Source organism: Moschus berezovskii, chromosome 5 (genome assembly GCF_049115385.1).
Source record: "Moschus berezovskii isolate FMDL1 chromosome 5, NW_MosBer_1.0, whole genome shotgun sequence".
NCBI lineage: Eukaryota > Metazoa > Chordata > Mammalia > Artiodactyla > Moschidae > Moschus > Moschus berezovskii.
The window spans coordinates 94,003,937-94,024,044 of NC_142464.1; the positions used below are offsets into that span (position 1 = coordinate 94,003,937).

Genomic DNA, 20,108 nt, shown 5'->3' on the forward strand with positions numbered 1-20,108 from the left:
ACATCAAAATGAAGTTAAAAATTCTGAATATCTAGAAAATGACACAGATGCTATGAGTAGACTTCCTATTGTTGTTTTTATATAGAGTATGTGAAAAATAGTTAAACACAATCATTTATTTTTAGATTAACTTTTGAATTAAAATAATAAATTTCAATATGTATGCACATAGTTTTATTTTTATTTAATTTTTCATCAGTGTTTTTTCTTGGCAAGACATATTTTTGTCAGGTAGAAAATCCCTTGAAAGTAAAATTTATATTTTGTCACAGAAGAGTAGAACTTTATCATAATTCATCTTACTGTAATAAATATGAGGAGTTCTATTTATGTGTCAAACCTGCTGGACATCTCAGAAACAGCTAGTCTCTTTTCCCCTTCTTTCCTATGCTAGCAAGCTTCCGGGAACAAAACAGACAACACTTTGTAATGACAAAAACAGCAGTTGTCACACAGGCCAGCAGAAACCCAATTACATCCAGAGAGTGGTACTGGAACCAAGTGAGGTTGTGGGAGGCTGGCCGCAGGTGCTTGGCTCCTTTGTGCCGCATGACAAATTCAATCCAGAAGATCGCTCGGTCCAAGGGTTTCATAGGCTGATCATGTTGAATGGCTGATAACCTCATGACATTCTCTTTGTAGCTGAAGGAAAATCAGTGATTAATTTATAGAATGAGCTATAATAGATAAGTGAAATTTTCTTGCAAATGGTAACAAAGTGTGCAACACAGAGTGGAAGAAAAGTAGCTACTTTTCCTCCAAGGTGATTACTGAGATCTTAGCTTATGGGCTGTGCTGTGCTTAATCAGTCAGTCATGTCTGACTCTTTGTCACACCATGGACTATAGCCAGCTAGGCTACTCTGTCCATGGTGATACTCCAGGCAGGAATATTGGAGTGGGTTGCATGCCTTCCTCCAGGGGATCTTCCCAATCCAGAGATTGAATCCAGGTCTCCTGCATTGCAGGCAGATTCTTTACTATTCGAGCTACCAAGGAAGCCTGAGAATACTGGATTATCCTATCTCTTTGCCAGGATCTTCCCGACCAGGAATTGAACCAAGGTCTCCTGCATTGCAGGTGTTCTTTTCCGTCTGAGCTACAAGGGAAGCCCAGTTTATGGGCTAGATTTCTTAAATTCTTAGGATTTTGAGCTATGAAGGAAAGAAAGGAAATGAGAGGGAAAAGACTGTGTAGTCTAGAGAATGGCATGAGTTGTTCCAAAGTGAAAAAAAAGAAAAAAATTCATAATTTGTTTGTTCAAAGTTTGAATAATTTAGTAAAGAATTGTTAATTGACCTGGTAAACATGTTTTAAAATGTAGTCATAATCCAGAGATAGCAAGTAAATCTATGATGAAGTTGAGACAAGTCCAGAACGGACTGACATTAGTGAAGTAGTGGTTGAAAGTGTGGAAATGGATTGACTTGGTTTGATTTCTGACTCTGATACTTGCTGACTGTTTTTTATTCTTTCTGTCCTTTAGTTTTTTAAAAACTTAATTTTATTAATTTTTTAAAACATTTTAATCTTTTAAACATTTTATTTTATAATTGGAGGGCCCAATCACAATAAAGTCTGTTCCTCAGGTTTTCATTTTTTTATAAAATGGATAGAAATAGTACCTTATCTGATTATTTTGAGGATATCATATTGATTCTTAGAGACATTCTTAGAATCTAGTACACTTTCAGAAAATGTTTTCTCATATTGTTGTTCTGGTTCTTGTTCTTTTAGAATGTGGAGATTCTCTTAGAATGTGGAGAAGACTCAAAATTTCACTTTCAGGCATTGCAGTTACAATGCCTGAACTACTGTTTCCACTGTTGAAATGATGATGGACTGTGTGTGTGTTTGTATTCAGTTGTGTCTGACTCTTTACAACCCTACAGACTGTAGCCTGCCAAGCTCATCTGTCCATGGAATTCTCCAGGCAAGTGTACTAGAGTCGGTAGCCATTCTCTTCAGGGGATCTTCCTAGGGATGATGTCTAACAGACAAGAAAGTAGGAAGAATAATAATGATTATGGTTCATGAACTCTAAATCACAAAATGTTATAACATGGCACTGTAGCGGTAACAGTGGAGTTAACTTTTTCCCCTTTTCTGTCAAAACACAGGGGGAGCACTTTGTGTTTGCAAGGATTACAGTAATCAGGAAATATTTTTGTGATGCAATAGGAATCAGTTCAGTCACTCAGTCATGTCTGACTCTTTGTGACTCCATGGACTGCAGCACGCCAGGCTTCCCTGTTCATCACTAACTCTCAGAGCTTGCTCAGACTCATGTCCATTAAGTCGGTGATACTATCTAACCATCTCATGAATAAAGTACAATAAAAAAGTTACTTAATATGTGTAAAGTAACACTATGCTGCTAAATAAAATATGTAGCATATCATGAATATTCAGTATATAGCAGCTAAAAAATCGTCATTTTTGACACCAACTTTATATTATTAAAATTAAAAAATATAAAGATACTAGAGAGATGTACATTTATATAGAATCAGCAAATGAAAGATCTATTAAGAAAAAAAGAAAATGTGCTTTTTGCGCTGCTCATTTAAGACAATAGCTGTGCTAAAATTAAATTTAAATAGCACTGCTATAAAAACACAAATACACACTGTGCTACTATTACTGACATTCTCAAAATGTTTCATTGCAAAGTCATTATGAAACAATAGGGGGAAACATATATGTATCTTATTTATGATATTAATATAATTGTGTTACTGAAATTCACATATATCCTGAAGTGATTTGGAAATAAAAAATTTCTTGTTTTTGAAAATGTGGCTTTTGGACAGTAATATCCCATCATATCTCTTCCAAATAAGACAAAATCAATCACAACCTAAAGAACTCAGGATATATCTACATTTATAAGCAATATATACATAGTTGAAATTAAGTTAGAAAGTTCTAGTTAGCAAAGTATTATTAAAATCTTGCAGATATAGAGAACAATTTTTGGTTACCAGATTGGAGGAATAGAAATATATGCATAGGGGTGTAGGAAGCTAAAACTACCGGGGATAATATAAGCTCAAGGTTGTGTTGTACAACACTGTGAACATAACCAATATTTGGTAATAATTTTGAATGGAAAATAGGCTTTAAAAATTGTGTAAAAATTTTTTAAAAAGGAATATCTATCACAATCAGCAAACCTAAGAATAAACCTGTATTTATAAATATTATTTACACAGTTGAAACTGAGTAATTAGAAAGTTCTAGGTATTTACCATTTATCAGTGATGGAGTCAAAATATTATTATAGAAAACTTGGAAAATATTAAATGTAATGGAATTTAAGATTGATTATGTCAAAATGGTTTACTGAAAATAAAGTATCTTTGTAGAGTTTAAAATATTTGAGGAGTTCACAGGCTGAAAGAAAGTAAAGTGGGCAGATGAGTATTCATATTAACACGATGCATGATTCCCTGCTTACTTTTGTCCTTAATGCTTCTTAATCCTTCTATTACCATTTCAGTGATTCTTCTCATTCTAATGATTAAGTCTTCCAGAATTTCTCTACTATCTTTAAACCACTGACAAACCTTTCCCATAAAACCATAAAAAAATATTGAGACACTCATAATAGATTATTGTTGATTGTTTTCAAAGCATTGGGTAAATCTTACTCTTCATTATACTTATGTGAAGGCTCATTCCTGCCTCCTTGGCCTTCAGATGAGACCTTCTCTAGAAAGAATGTCAGGTAAAAAACATATACTCACAAAGGATTATTAATGACTTCCTTCAATGCATTGAGCAAATTTTCTGTTGACATTGTTTCCAAGTCCAATCTGATAGCTGCTCCCCTGGCCGTCATATGAACAACGTTATGAGGTTGATCAGCAAACAAAGGAAGACCGACCATAGGGATCCCATGGTAGATGGCCTCATAAATGCCGTTGCTTCCACCATGAGTTACAAAGGCTTTGGTTTTTGGATGACCTAGGATTGAGTGAATTTCAATAAAATTATTAATTATTACTTTTAGAATAAAATGAGAAATGGGCTTTATAAGGCACTGAAAGAAGCAGTGCTTTTTTTAGATAACAGATGATTACACATATGAAAGTGCTTTTAAATTGCTTTCAGAACTCAGAGGAGAAACTGCTATGTCTGTTGAAAGGGTAAATGAAGACTTTGTGAAAGAAATGCTGAGTCACTTGAATGTCACAGATGAATCCATGATTGGCAGGTGAACAACTTGAAAGAACCTTCTGGATAAAAGAAACCATGTGTGCAAAAAAAAGAGGAGGGCATGCCAGAAATTTTTCTCTTAAAGATATACTGGAGTCATTTAGTTTGACAGGAATGCTATCAGGGGAAAAGAAGGATAATGGTAGTGGCACTGGAACCAGAGGAAAAGCATCCTTTTGTCATGAAGTGTATTATTGTGTCATAAAAATGATTGCAGATTTTTTTTTTTAACAGAAAATGGAGAGTCACCTGTAACTCATTTTTAGCAGCATTTGGTATACCCCTACAGAGGGGAAAAGAGAGGTATAAGGAAAGAATTCAGAGACAGAACAACAACCCAGGAAGTTATTGAAAAGATCACGGTGAGTAAAAATTAGAGCCAAATTAAAGATTCTGGCCATAAGGGGTATGACTGTGTAGAATAAAAGGCCAATTGTTTTATGTTCTTCCTTTATCCCCTTGCATAGGAATTAAAAATAAAATAATAAATTTTCCAAGTGTTTCAATAATTCTCTATACGTTTGTTTCCTTTTGAAGTGCTATCACTTTGCTCAGCTGTTACTAATGTTTTCAATATTTTTTTTTTTTTTTACCAAGTCTTACCAAGAAGGTCGTTCTGGGGGATCCACTTATACAGCCGAGTATTGGGTCCTAAGGTGTCTGGTTTCTTGCCATCGTATCTCCATAGAACCTGTTAGGATAAGGGTAATATCTTATTCTATGAGTTGAACTTCAAAGTTACAATTCTAAAGTGATCAAAATATATCTAGTTACATGTCTTCCATATGACATGTAACAAATGAGGGCATATTAAGTAATATTAACTGTTAATACATTGACCGGCTTCCCAGGTGGAGCTGCTTGTAAAGAACTCACCTGCCAATGCAGGAGACATAAGTGATGTGGGTTCAGTCCCTAAGCTGGGAAGAGGCCCTAGAATAGGGCACAGCAACCCACTCGAGTAATTTTGCCTGGAGAATCCCATGGACAGAGGGGCCAGGTGGGATATGGTCTATAGGATCGCAAAGAACTGGATATGACTGAAGTGAATTAGCACCCACACACAATACACTGACACGAATAGGAACACCTACATTTGATATACACATGATGGCATAGACAATTAAGATTTCAGTGCCAGCCTGAAAACTTAAATTTCTAGGTGGTCTTATTTCAAGTACAAAAAGACAGTGACAGATTACAAGTAACCTGAACACTTATTTGCCTTCTTTTTATACTAGATGGCATCTTCAAATTTAATATTCACTGATTTCTTTTTGACCCTTATAGAAGAGTTTAGTTATATCAACTTGTTAGTATAGCAAGTTATTTTATTAGAATTTCACACATTTTGGTTCCAGAGAGGAAAATGCATGCATCAGCCACTTAGAAATAAATATCTTTGTTTATTCATAATTTATTAATAATAAGTTAATTAGTGCTTCTTAGGAAGTATAGCTTCATTTAAGTTATAAACTGTAAGCATTTGCAAAAGCAATGACAGCTGGAATTTTTTGACAGGAATCCAAAGTATTACCACTATTACTAGACTTGGATGTTTTACCTTTAGAAAAGAAGAGCCAGTTGGAAATTTGAAAGGGACAATAGGGCTATTGAAAAAGTTCCAAACTAGTGGCACCAAATTTTATTCAACTGATCCTGAATACTTCAACAATGAAGCATAAAGCATTGACGGAATTGATTAGTGTGGTCTCTAGATCCAGTACAAAAATAAGGAACAATTTTGGAATTCCAAGCAAGTCTCATAAACTGGATTATAATTTATTAGTGTTTAACTTCTATTTGCTCTGTGAGTGAATGTAAATTAATTTTAGTTTCTCAGCAAAAAATAGCGTAGATTATTAGCAGAGGCCTATCAGATTGCAAACTAAAAAAGTTATTCACAAATATCCGAAGACCACAGGGGCACTTTATATATTAGAAAAAAAGTTACTCCTGCATTTTATGAAGAAGAAGGCAGCTGAATCTTCTCCATGCCAGTCTTGCCTATGCTTGACTGCTTTTTATAGTCCCTTCTCCCTCTTCAATTAGGAGGAAGAATGTGACAGGTTAAAAGCAGAGTTCAGAAGACTGGGCCTGAATGCTGCGAGGGAAGTCTGGGGGAGCTGATTGGAGATAGCAGAGCAGACTGCGGGGTAGCTACCCTACGAAAAGCCCTAACTTAAGACTTTGCCAGCCCCGCTCACAGAACAAAGGACTGAGCAGAGCTAGCCAGCTGCGGACGGCCCATCCCCCACTGAGACAGGCAGGGGAGGGCAGCCAGAGCCAGAAGGGGGCAATCGTGACAGAGAGGCATCCGATACCAAACTGCAGGCAGGCTTCAGTGTTAACCAAGACTTTTTGGGTTTCTGGCTGGTTAACATCCGCCTGAGAAGGTGCGCCAGTTGTATACCCAGAAAACCCAGCGGGAGGGACCAGGGATATGACAAGTTGCAGCAACTGCACTCGCCAAACACCTGGTCACCTGAGCTGCTCGGTCTGGGGAAGGCACAAAACGCAGGCCCAACCAAGTCTGTGCCTTTGTGGATTACCTGAGTACCTGAACGGGAGTGGCTTAGACCTGAGACATGCATGCAACCCAGTGCAGGCCGCAGACAGTTATCGGCAGAGCAACTTAGAGCCTGTGCAGTGAAGACTGGGACGGCACACAGGCCGTGAGCAGGGGCAAACCCAGTGTGGCCGGGACACTGTGAGCACTCCTCACAGACGCCAGAGATATTTCTCTGCAGTGTTCCTCCCTTCCCAGAACAGGACTGAACAACTGAGCCTTAAAAAGTGTCCACCACCGTCCCCTAGTGTCAGGGCAGAAATTAGACACTGAAGAGACCAACAAACAGAATCTAAAACAGAGGGAACCATCTTGGAAGTGACAGATAGAGAAGCCTAGAGGCTATTGCAAGAATAAGACTGAAAACCAAAGACAGGAGAATTAAGTTCGAATTGTGAGAACACCAGAGAACTTCTGGCTATAGGGAACATTAATCGATAGGAGCTCTTCGAACGCCTCCATACCCACACTGAAACCAAGTACCACCTAAGGGTCAACAAGTTCCAGAGCAAGATATGCCACGCAAATTCTCCAGCAACACAGGAACATAGGCCTGAGCTTCAATATACAGGTTGTCCAAAGTCACTCCAAACCTATTGACATCTCATAACTCATTACAGGTCACTTCATTGCACTCCAGAGAGAAGAAATCCAGCTCCACCCACCAGAACACTGACACAAACTTCCCTAACCAGGGAACCTTGACAAGCCACCTGTCCAAACTCACCCAATGTGAGGAAACTCCACAATAAAGAGAACTCCACAAACTGCCAGAAGACAGAAAGGCCACAACAAACACAGCAATATAAGCAAGATGAAGAGGCAGAGAAATATCCAGCAAATAAAGGAACAGGATAAATGCCCACCAACCCAAACAAAAGAGGAAGAGATAGGGAATATACCTGATAAAGAATTCCAAATAATGATAGTGAAATTGATCCAAAATCTTGAAACCAAATTGGAGTTACAGATGAATAATCTAGAGACGAGGATAGAGAAGATGCAAGAAAGGTTTAACAAGGACCTACAAGAAATAAAACAGAGTCAATATGCAATGAATAATGCAATAGATGATATCAAAAACACTCTGGAGGGAACACAGTAGAATAATGGAGGCAGACGATAGAATAAGTGAGTTAGAAGATAGAATGGTAGTAATAAATGAAGCAAAGAGGAAAAAAGAAAAATGAATTAAAAGAAATTAGGACAATCTCAGAGACCTCTAGGACAATTTTAAATGCCCCAAAATCTTAATCATAGAAGTCCCAGAAGAAGAAGACAAAAAAGAAAGACCATGAGAAAATACTTGAGGAGATACTAGTTGAAAATTTCACTAAAATGGGGAAGGAAATAATCATCCAATTCGAAGAATCCTAGACAGTCACAAACAGGATAAACCCATGGTGAAATACCCCAAGACACATATTAATCAAATTAACAAAGATCAAACACATAGGACAAATATTAAAAGCAGCAAGGGTAAAGCAACAAATAACACACAAGAGGATCCCCACGAGGATAACAGCTGATCTTTCAATAGAAACTCTTCAGGCCAGAAGGGAATGGCAGGGCATACTTAAAGTGATGAAAGAAAATAACCTACATCCCAGATTACTGTATCCAGCAAGGATCTCATTCAAGTATGAAGGAGAAATCAGAAGCTCTACAGACAGGCAAAAGCTGAGAGAATTCAGCACCACCAAACCAACTCTCCAACAAATGCTAAAGGACCTTCTCTAGACAGGAAACACAGAATGAGTGTACAGACTCGAACCCAAAACAATAAAGTAAATGGCAACAGGATCATACTTATCAATAATTACCTTAAATGTAAATTGGTTGAACGCCCCAACTAAAAGACAAAGGTTGGCTGAATGGATACAAAAACAAGACCTCTATATGTATTGTCTACAAGAGACCCACCTCAAAACGAGGGACACAAACAGATTGAAAGTGAAGGGCTGGAAAAAAGATATTCCATGCAAATAGAGACCAAAAGAAAGCAGGCGTTCCGTTCAGTTCAGTTCAGTCACTCAGTCGTGTCCGACTCTTTGCGACCCCATGAATCACAGCATGCCAGGCCTCCCTGTCCATCACCAACTCCCGGAGTTCACTCAAACTCATGTCCATCAAGTCGGTGATGCCATCCAGCCATCTCATTCTCTGTCGTCCCCTTCTCCTCCCGCCCCCAATCCCTCCTAGCATCAGACTCTTTTCCAGTGAGTCAACATGAGGTGGTCAATGTATTGGAGTTTCAGCTTTAGCATCAGTCCTTCCAATGAACACCCAGGATTGATCTCCCTTAGAATGGACTGGTTGGATCTCCTTGCAGTCCAAGGGACTCTCAAGAGTCTTCTCCAGCACCACAGTTCAAAAGCATCAATTCTTCGGTGATCAGCTTTCTTCACAGTCCAACTCTCACATCCATACATGACCACTGGAAAAACCATAGCCTTGACTAGACGGACCTAGGTTGGCAAAGTAATGTCTCTGCTTTTTAATATGCTGTCTAGATTGGTCATAACTTTCCTTCCAAGGAGTAAGCATCTTTTAATTTCCTGGCTGCAATCAGCATCTGAAGTGATTTTGGAGCCCCCTAAAATAAAGTCTGACACTGTTTCCACTGTTTCCCCATCTATTTGCCATGAAGTGATGGGACCAGATGCCATGATCTTCGTTTTCTGAATGTTGAGCTTCAAGCTAACTTTTCACTCTCCTCTTTCACTTTCATCAAGAGGCCTTGAGTTCCTCTTCACTTTCTGCCATAAGGGTGGTGTCATCTGCATATCTGAGGTTATTGATATTTCTCCTGGCAATCTTGATTCCAGCTTGTGCTTCTTCCAGCCCAGCGCTCTTCATGATGCACTCTGCATATAAGTTAAATAAGCAGGGTGACAATATACAGCCTTGACATACTCCTTTTCCTATTTGGAACCAGTCTGTTGTTCCATGTCCAGTTCTAACTGTTGCTTCCTGACCTGAAATCAGGTTTCTCAAGAGGCAGGTTAGGTGGTCTGGGATTCCCATCTCTTTCAGAATGTTCCACAGTTTATTGTGATCCACACAGCAAAGGCTTTGGCATAGTCAATGAAGCAGAAATAGATGTTTTTCTGGAACTCTATTGCTTTCTCCGTGATCCAGCGGATGTTGGCCATTTGATCTCTGGTGCCTCTGCCTTTTCTAAAACCTGCTTGAACATCTGGGAGTTAACGGTTCACGTATTGCTGAAGCCTGGCTTGGAGAATTTTGAGCACGACTTTACTAGTGTGTGAGATGAGTGCAATTGTGTGGTAGTTTGAGCATTCTTTGGCATTGCCTTTCTTTGGGATTGGAATGAAGACTGACCTTTTCTAGTCCTGTGGCCACTGGTGGGTTTTCCAAATTTGCTGGCTTATTGAGTGCAGCACATTCACAGCATCATCTTTCAGGATGTGAAATAGCTCAATTGGAATTCGATCACCTCCACTAGCTTTGTTCGTAGTGATGCTCTCTAAGGCCCACTTGACTTCACATTCCAAGACGTCTGGCTCTAGGTCAGGTGTCACGTTATCATGATTATCTTCGTCGTGAAGATCTTTTTTGTACAGTTCTTCTGTGTATTCTTGCCACCTCTTCTTAATATCTTCTGCTTCTGTTAGGTCTATACCATTTCTGTCCTTTATTGAGCCCATCTTTTCATGAAATGTTCCCTTGATATCTCTAATTTTCTTGAAAAGATCCTTTTTTTTTTCCTGTTCTGTTGTTTTCCTCTATTTCTTTGCATTGATCACTGAGGAAGGCTTTCTTATCTCCCCTTGCTATTCTTTGGAACTCTGCATTCAGTTGCTTATATCTTTCCTTTTCTCCTTTGCTTTTCGCTTCTCTTCTTTTCATAGATATTTGTAAGGCCTCCTCAGACAGACATTTTGCTTTTTTGCATTTCTTTTCCATGGGGATGGTCTTGGTCCCTGTCTCCTGTACAATGTCATGAACCTCCGTCCAGAGTTCATCAGGCACTCTATCAGATCTAGTCCCTTAAATCTATTTCTTACTTCCACTGTATAATCATAAGGGATTTGATTTAGGTCATATCTGAATGGTCTAGTGGTTTTCCCTACTTTCTTCAATTTAAGTCTGCATTTGGAAAAAAGGAGTTCACGATCTGTGCCACAGACAACTCCTGGTCTTGTTTTTGCAAACTGTATAGAGCTTCTCCATCTTTGCTGCAAAGACTATAATCAATCTGATTTCGGTGTTGACCATTTGGTGTTGTCTATGTGTAGAGTCTTGTCTTCTGTTGTTGGAAGAGGGTGCTTGCTATGACCAGTGCATTCTCTTGACAAAACTCTATTAGCCTTTGCCGTGCTTCATTCTGTGCTCCAAGGCCAAATTTGCCTGTGACTCCAGGTGTTTCTTGATTCCTACTTTTGCATTCCGGTCCTCTACAATGAAAAGGACATCTTTTTTGGGTGTTAGTTCTAAAAGGTCTTGTAAGTCTTCATAGAAACATTTCACTTCGGTTTCTTCAGCATTACTGGTTTGGGTATAGACTTGGATTACTGTAATATTGATTGGTTTGCCTTGCAAACGAACAGAAATATTTCTGTCTTTTTTTTTTAAATTTATTTTATTGGAGGCAAATTACCTTACATTAATATATTGGTTGGTTTTGCCATACATTGACATGAATCTGCCCCGGTGTACATGTGTTCTCTTTCTTGAACCCCCCTCCCACCTCCCTCTTCCCCATATCCTCCCTCCAGGTCATCCCTGTGCACCAGCCCCAAGCATCCTGTATCATGCGTCAAACCTGGACTGGTCACTTATGATAATATACATGCTACAATGCCGTTCTCCCTAATCATCCCACCTTCACCCTCTCCCACAGAGCCCCAAAGACTGTTCTATATGCCTATGTCTCTTTTGCAGTCTCGTATACAGGGTTCAGGTTACCATCTTTCTAAATTCCATATATATGCGTTAGTATACTGTATTGATGTTTTTCTTTCTGGCTTACTTCACTCTGTATAATTGGCTCCAATTTCATCCACCTCATTAAAACTGATTCAAATGCATTCTTTTTGAAGGCTGAAAAATACTCCATTGTGTATATGTACCAAAGCTTTCTTATCCATTCGTCTGCAGATGGACATCTAGGTTGCTTCCATGTCCTGGCTATTATAAACAGTGCTGCAATGAACATTGGAGTACATGTGTCTCTCAATTCTGTTTTCCTCGGTGTGTATGCCCAGGAGTGCGATTGCTGGATCATATGGCAGTTCTATTTCCAGTTTTTTGAGGAATCTCCACACTGTTCTCCATAGTGGCTGTACTAGTTTGCATTCCCACCAACAGTGTAAGAGGGGTCCCTTCCCTCCACACCCTCTCCAGCATTTATTGCATGTAGACTTCTGGATAGCAGCCATTCTGACTGGTGTGAAATGGTATCTCATTGTGGTTTTGATTTGCATTTCTCTGATTATGAGGGATGTTGAGCATTATTTCATGTGTTTGTTAGCCATCTTTATGTCTTCTTTGGAGAAATGTCTGTTTAGTTCTTTGGCCCATTCTTTGATTGGGTCACTTAGTTTTCTGAAATTGAGCTGCAGGAGCTGCTTGTATATTTTGGAGATTAATCCTTTATCAGTTGCTTCATTTGCTATTATTTTCTCCCATTCTGAAGGCTGTCTTTTCACCTTGCTTAGAGTTTCCTTTGTTGTGCAGAAGCTTTTGATTTTAATTAGGTCCCATTTGTTTATTTTTGCTTTTATTTCCAATATTCTGGGAGGTGGGTCTTGGAGGATCCTGCTGTGATTTATGTCGGAGAGTGTTTTGCCTATGTTCTCCTCTAGGAGTTTTATAGAATCTGGTCTTACATTTAGCTCTCTAATCCATTTTGAGTTTATTTTGGTGTATGGTGTTAGGAAGTGTTCTAGTTTCATTCTTTTACAAGTGGCTGACCAGTTTTCCCAGCACCACTTGTTAAAGAGACTGTCTTTTGTCCATTTTATATTCTTGCCTCCTTTGTCAAAGATAAGGTGTCCATAGGTGCGTGGATTTATCTCTGGGCTTTCTATTTTGTTCCATTGATCTATATTTCTGTCTTTATGCCAGTACCATACTGTCTTGATGACTGTGGCTTTGTAGTAGAGCCTGAAGTCTGTCAGGTTAATTCCTCCGGTTCCATTTTTCTTCTTCAAGATTGCTTTGGCTATTCGAGGTTTTTTGTATTTCCATACAAACTGTGAGATTATTTGTTCTAGTTCTGTGAAAAATATCGTTGGTAGCTTGATAGGGATTGCATTGAATGTATAAATTACTTTGCGTAGTATACTCATTTTCACAATATTTATTCTTCCAATCCACGAACACGGTATATTTCTCCATCTATTAATGTCCTCTTTGATTACTTTCACTAGTGTTTCATAGTTTTCTATGTACAAGTCTTTTGTTTCCTTAGGTGATAGATTCCTAAGTATTTAACTCTTTTCGTTGCAACAGTGAATGGAATAGTTTCCTTAATTTCTCTTTCTATTTTCTCATTATTGGTGTATAGGAATGCAAGAGATTTCTGTGTGTTGATTTTATATCCTGCAACTTTACTGTATTCATTGATTAGCTCTAGTAGTTTTCTGGTAGAGTCTTTAGGGTTTTCTGTGTAGAGGATCATGTCATTGGTGAACAGTGAAAGTTTTACTTCTTCTTTTCCAATTTGTATTCATTTTATGTCTTTTTCTGCTCTGATTGCTGTAGCCAAAACTTCCAGAACTATGTTGAATAGTAGTGGTGAGAGTGGGCACCCTTGTCTTGTTCCTGACTTTAGAGGAAATGCTTTCAATTTTTCACCATTGAGGATAATGTTTGCTGTGGGTTTGTCGTATATAGCTTTTATTATGTTGAGATATGTCCCTTCTATTCTCACTTTCTGGAGAGTTTTTATCATAAATGGATGTTGTATTTTGTCAAAGGCTTTCTCTGCATCTATTGAGATAATCATATGATTTTTATTTTTCAGTTTGTTAATGTGGTGTATTACATTGATTGATTTGCAGATATGGAAGAATCCTTGCATTCCTGGGATAAAGCCCACTTGGTCATGATGTATGAGCTTCTTAATGTGTTGTTGGATTCTGATTGCTAGAATTTTGTTAAGGAGTTTTGCATCTATGTTCATTAGTGATATTGACCTGTAGTTTTTTTTTTTTTTTTCGTGGGATCTTTACCAGGTTTTGGGATTAGGGTGATAGTGGCCTCATAGAATGAGTTTGGAAGTTTTCCTTCCTCAGCAGTTTTCTGGAAGAGTTTGAGTAGAATAGGTGTTAGCTCTTCCCTAAATTTTTGGTAGAATTCAGCTGTGAAGCCGTCTGGACCTGGGCTTTTGTTTGCCGGAAGCTTTCCGATTACTTCCTCTATTTCCGTGCTTCTGATGGGTCTGTTCAGATTTTCTATTTCTTACTGGTTCAGTTTTGGCAAGGTGTACTTTTCTAGGAATTTGTCCATTTCTTCCAAGTTATTCCTTTTATTGCCATATAATTGCTAATAGTATTCTGTAATAATCCTTTGTATTTCTGTGTTGTCATTTGTGATCTCTCCATTTTCATTTCTAATTTTATTGATTTGGTTCTTCTCCCTTTGTTTCTTGATGAGTCTGGCTAGTGGTTTATCAATTTTATTTACCTTCTCAAAGAACCAGCTTTTGGCTTTGTTGATTTTTGCTATGGTCTCTTTTGTTTCTTTTGCATTTATCTCTGCCCTAATTTTTACGATTTCTTTCCTTCTGCTAACCCTGGGGTTCTTCATTTCTTCCTTTTCTAGTTTCTTTAGATGAAGTGTTAGGTTATTTAGTTGACTTTTTTCTTGTTTCTTGAGGTGTGCCTGTATTGCTATGAACTTCCCCCTTAGCACTGCTTTTACAGTGTCCCAGAGGTTTTGGGTTGTTGTGTTTTCATTTTCATTCATTTCTATGCATATTTTTATTTCTATTATTCAGCAGAGTGTTGTTCATCCTCCATATGTTGGCACTTTTAATAGTTTTTCTCCTGTAATTGAGATGTAATCTTACTGCATTGTGGTCAGAAAAGATGCTTGGAATGATTTCAATTTTTTTGAATTTACCAAGGCTAGATTTATGGCCCAGGATGTGATCTATCCTGGAAAAGGTTCCGTGTGTGCTTGAGAAAAAGGTGAAATTCATTGTTTTGGCGTGAAATGTTTTATAGATATCTATTAGGTCTAACTGGTCTATTGTATCATTTAAAGTTTGTGTTTCCTTGTTAATTTTCTGTTTAGTTGATCTATCCATAGCTGTAAGTGGGGTATTAATGTCTCCCACTATTATTGTGTTATTGTTAATTTCCCCTTTCATACTTGTTAGCAATTGTCTTACAAATTGTGGTGCTCCTATGTTGGGTGCATATATATTTATAATTGTTATATCTTCTTCTTGGATTGATCCTTTGATCATTAAGTAGGCTCCATCTTTGTCTCTTTTCACAGCCTTTGTTTTAAAGTTTACTTTATCTGATATGAGTATTGCTACTCCTGCTTTCTTTTGGTCTCTATTTGCATGGAATATCTTTTTCCAGCCCTTTACTTTCAGTCTGTATATGTCCCTCGTTTCGAGGTGGGTCTCTTGTAGACAACATATATAGGGGTCTTGTTTTTGTATCCATTCAGCCAGTCTTTGTCCTTTGGTTGGGAAATTCAACCCATATACATTTAAGGTAATTATTGATAAGTATGATCCCGTAGCCATTTTCTTTATTGCTTTGGGTTCGAGTTTATACATCCTTTCTGTGTTTCCTGTCTAGAGAAGATCCTTTAGCATTTGTTGGAGAGCTGGTTTGGTGATGCTGAATTCTCTCAGCTTTTGCTTGCCTGTAAAGCTTTTGATTTCTCCTTCATATTTGAATGATATCCTTGCTGGGTACAGTACTCTGGGCTGTAGGGTATTTTCTTTCATCACTTTAAGTATGTCTTGCCATTCCCTCCTGGCCTGTAGAGTTTCTGCTGAAAGATCAACTGTTAACCTTATGGGGATCCCCTTGTGTGTTATTTGTTGTTTTTCCCTTGCTGCTTTTAATATTTTTTCTTTGTGTTTGATCTTTGTTAATTTGATTAATATGTGCCTTGGGGTATTTCGCCTTGGGTTTATCCTGTTAGGGACTCTCTGTGTTTCTTGGACTTGGGTGATTATTTCCTTCCCCATTTTAGGGAAATTTTCAACTATTATCTCCTCAAGTATTCTCTCATGGTCTTTCTTTTTGTCTTCTTCTTCTGGGACTCCTATGATTCGAATGTTGGGGGTTTAATATTGTCCCATATGTCTCTAATATTGTCCTCATTTTTTAAAATTCTTTTTTCTTTTTCCATCTCTGTTTCACTTATTTCTACATTTCTATCTTCTAGCTCGCTTATCCTGTCTTCTGCCTCCATTATTCTACTGTTTGTGCCCTTGAGAGTGTTTCTGATCTCATCTATTGTATTATTCATTGTATATTGACTCTTTTTTATTTCCTCTAATTCCTTATTGAACATTTCTTCCATCTTCTCAATCCTTTTCTCCAGTTTATTTATCTGTAACTCCATTTTGCTTTCGAGATTTTGAATCATTTTCACAATTAAAATTCGAAATTCTTTATCGGGTAGGTTCCCTATATCTTCCTCTTTTGTTTGTGTTGGTGGGCATTTATCCTGTTCCTTTACTTGTTTGGTCTTTCTCTGCCTCTTCATCTTGCTTATATTGCTGTGTTCGGGGTGGCCTTTCCGTCTTCTGACAGTTTGTGGAGTTCTCTTTATTATGTAGTTACCTCGTTGTGTGTGGGGTTGGATGGGTGACTTGTCAAGGTTCCCTGGTTAGGGAAGCTTGAGTCGATGTTCTGGTGGGTGGAGCTGGATTTCTTCTCTCTGGAGTGCAATGAAGTGTCCAGTAATGAGTTTGAGATGTCAGTGGGTTTCGGTGGCTTTGGGCAGCCTGTATATTGAAGCTCAATGCTATTCTCCTGTGTTGCTGGATAGCTTGTGTAGTATGTCTTTCACTGAAACTTGTTGACCCTTGGGTGGTGCCTAGTTTCAGTGTATGTATGGAGGCATTTGATGAGTACCTATCAATTAATGTTCTCTGGAACAGGAGATCTCTGGTGTTCTCAGGATTTGGCCTTAAGCCTCTGCCTCTGGTTTTCAGTCTTATTCTTGTGGGAAGCTCAAGGCTTCTCCCTCTGTTACTTCCAAGGCAGTTCCTTCTGTTGAAAAAGCTCTTCTGTTTTCTGGTCTCAGTGTCTAATTCCCATCCTGACACCAGGATGCGGTGGTGGACACTTTTTTTTTTCCCCCAGCTCTCCTATTCAGTCCTGCTATGGGGAGGGAGGAACAGCTAACAAATATCCCTGGTGTTTGTGGGGAGTGCTCAGCTACACTGGGAATGCTCCTGCTCGAGGCGTGTGTGCTTTCCCTGTTTATGATGCTTAGGCTTTAGTTTGCTCTGCTACGAGCTGTCCGCAGCTGGCGCTGGGTTGCATGCACTTCCCAGGTCTGAGCGGCTCAGGTTCAGGTCCTCGGGTACTCGACAAAAGTGCAGACTTGGCTGGGCCTGCGTTTTGTGCCTTCCCCGGTCCTAGCAGCTCAGGTGACCAGGCATTTGGCGAGCGCGGTCGCTGTGACTTATCTCCTTCCCGGTCCCTGCCGCTTGGTTTTCTGGGAGTACAACCGGCGCACTTTCTCAGGCGGATATCGACCGGCCCGAACCCAAGAAGTCCTGGCCAGCAAGGAAGCCTGCCTGCAGCTTGGCATGGGAAGCCTCTCTGGGGCCGCGGCTGCCCCCGCCCAGGCGTGGGCTGCCCTCCCCGCCCGCATTGGTGGGGGCTGGGGGCTGGGCTGCCTGCTGCCACTCGCTCCGCTCAGTGCCCAGTTCTGTGGGCAGGGCTGGCTTGGGGATTTTCCCAGGCTTTTTCCAGCCCTGTCGCCCTTCAGCTGCAACCTCTGCTCTGGTATCTTAAGTTCGAGCCCTCAGTTTGCCCTGGGGCGTTCAAGCCCGGTTTTCCCTCTAAGCGCCGCTGCCGGCGCCTCCCTGCCCAGCCCCCACCTGCTAGTGAGGGGCGCGGACGTCTGCGCCACTTCTCCACTGAGAGTTTCCTCTGGGAACTTAGTCTGTGAGTTTTAATTATTTATGTCTTTTGTCTCCCAGTTATGTGGCCCTCTGACATTCCACTCGCCAGTGTTTCCAGGTGTTTGGAAACTTCTCTCTCTCACTGATTCCTAGAATGTCTATGTTCACTCTTTTCATCTCCTGTTTTCCACTTCCAATTTGCCTTGATTCATGGACCTAACATTCCAGGTGCCTATGCAATATTGCTCTTTACAGCATCGGATCTTGCTTCTATCACCAGTCACAACCACAACTGGGTATTTGTTTTGCTTTGGCTCCATCCCTTTATTCTTTCTGGAGTTATTTCTCCACTGATCTCCAGTAGCATACTGGGCACCTACCGACCTGGGAAATTCCTCATTCAGTATCCTATCATTTTGCATTTTGATACTGCTCATGGGGTTCTCAAGGCAAGTATACTGAAGTGGTTTGCCATTAAATAGACTTTAAGACAAAGGCTGTGAAAAGAGACAACGAAGGACACTACATAATGATCAAAGGCTCAATCCAAGAAGAAGATATAACAATTATAAATATATATGCACCCAACATAGGAGCACCACAATATGTAAGACAAATGCTATCAAGTATGAAAGGGGAAATCAACAATAACACAATAATAGTGGGAGACTTCTGTACCCCACTCACACCTATGGATAGATCAACTAAACAGAAAATTAACAAGGAAACACAAACTTTAAATGATACAATAGACCAGTTAGACCTAGTAGATATCTATAGGACATTTCACCCCAAAACAATGAATTTCACCTTTTTCTCAAGTTCACACGGAACCTTCTCCAGGATAGATCACATCCTGTGCCATAAATCTAGCCTTGGTAAATTCAAAAAAATTGAAATCATTCCAAGCATCTTTTCTGACCACAATGCAGTAAGAATATATCTTAATTACAGGAGAAAAACTATGAAAAATTCCAACATATGGAGGCAGAACAACACGCTGCTGAATAATGAACAAAGCATTGAAGAAATAAAAAAAGAAATCAAATTATGCATAGAAATGAATGATAATGAAAACACAACAACCCAAAACCTGTGGGACACTGTAAAAGCAGTCTTAAGGGGAAGGTTCATAGCAATACAGGCATACCTCAAGAAAAAAGAAAAAAGCAAACTAAATAACCTAACTCTACACCTAAACGACTGTGAAGAAAGCTGATCTCTGAAGAACTGATGCTTTTGAACTGTGGTGCTGGAGAAGACTCTTGAGAGTCCCTTGGACTGCAATGAGATCCAACTAGTCCATTCTAGAGGAGATCAATCCTGGGTGTTCATTGGAAGGACTGATGCTAAAGCTGAAACTGCAATATTTGGCCACCTCATGAGATGAGTTGACTCACTGGAAAAGACTCTGATGCTAGGAGGGATTGGGGGTGGGAGGAGACGGGGACGACAGAGAATGAGATGGCTGGATGGCATCACCGACTCCATGGACATGAGTTTGAGTGAACTCTGGGCATTGGTGATGGACAGGGAGGCCTGGCGTGCTGTGATTCATGGGGTCGCAAAGAGTTGGACACGACTGAGCGACTGAACTGAACTGACACCTAAAACAACTAGAAATGGAAGAAATGAAGAACACTTGGGTCAGTAGAAGGAAAGAGATCTTAAAAATTAGGGCAGAAATAAATACAGAAGAAACAAAAGAGACCATAGCAAAAGTCAACAAAGCCAAAAGCTGGTTCCTTGAGAGGGTAAATAAAATTGACAAACCACTAGCCAGACTCATCAAGAAACAAAGGGAGAAGAACCAAATCAATAAAATTAGAAATGAAAAGGAAGAGATCACAACAGACAACACAGAAATACAAAGGATCATAAGCGACTATTATCAGCAATTATATGCCAATAAAATGGACAACTTGGAAGAAATGGACAAATTCTTAGAAAAGTACAACTTTCCAAAACTGAACCAGGAAGATACAGAAAATCTTAATAGATCCATCACAAGCATGGAAATTGAAACTGTAATCAGAAATATTCCAGCGAACTAAAGCCCAGGTCCAGATAGCTTCACAGCTGAATTCTACCAAAAATTTAGAGAAGAGCTAACATCTATCCTAGTAAAACTCTTCCAGAAAATTGCAGAGGAAGGGAAACTCCCAAACTCATTCTATGAGGCCACCATCACCCTAATACCAAAACCTGACAAAGATGCCACAAAAAAGAGAACTTC

General features: G+C 39.3%; 1 protein-coding gene across 4 annotated transcripts in view; it reads right to left on the bottom strand.

The window, feature by feature from the left end:
- Positions 1 to 362: 362 nt before the first annotated feature.
- LOC129561582 (UDP-glucuronosyltransferase 2B4-like) overlaps positions 363 to 20,108 on the bottom strand; it is a 32,680-nt gene continuing 12,934 nt past the window's right edge. For all 4 annotated transcript variants that reach the window (XM_055434271.2, XM_088836077.1, XM_088836076.1 and 1 more), the window contains 3 exons: positions 4,824 to 4,911; positions 3,749 to 3,968; positions 363 to 642 (listed from right to left, as the gene is read on the bottom strand). In XM_055434271.2, the coding sequence (XP_055290246.1) occupies positions 363 to 642; positions 3,749 to 3,968; positions 4,824 to 4,911 (588 nt within the window). The remainder of the gene's footprint in view (positions 643 to 3,748; positions 3,969 to 4,823; positions 4,912 to 20,108) is intronic.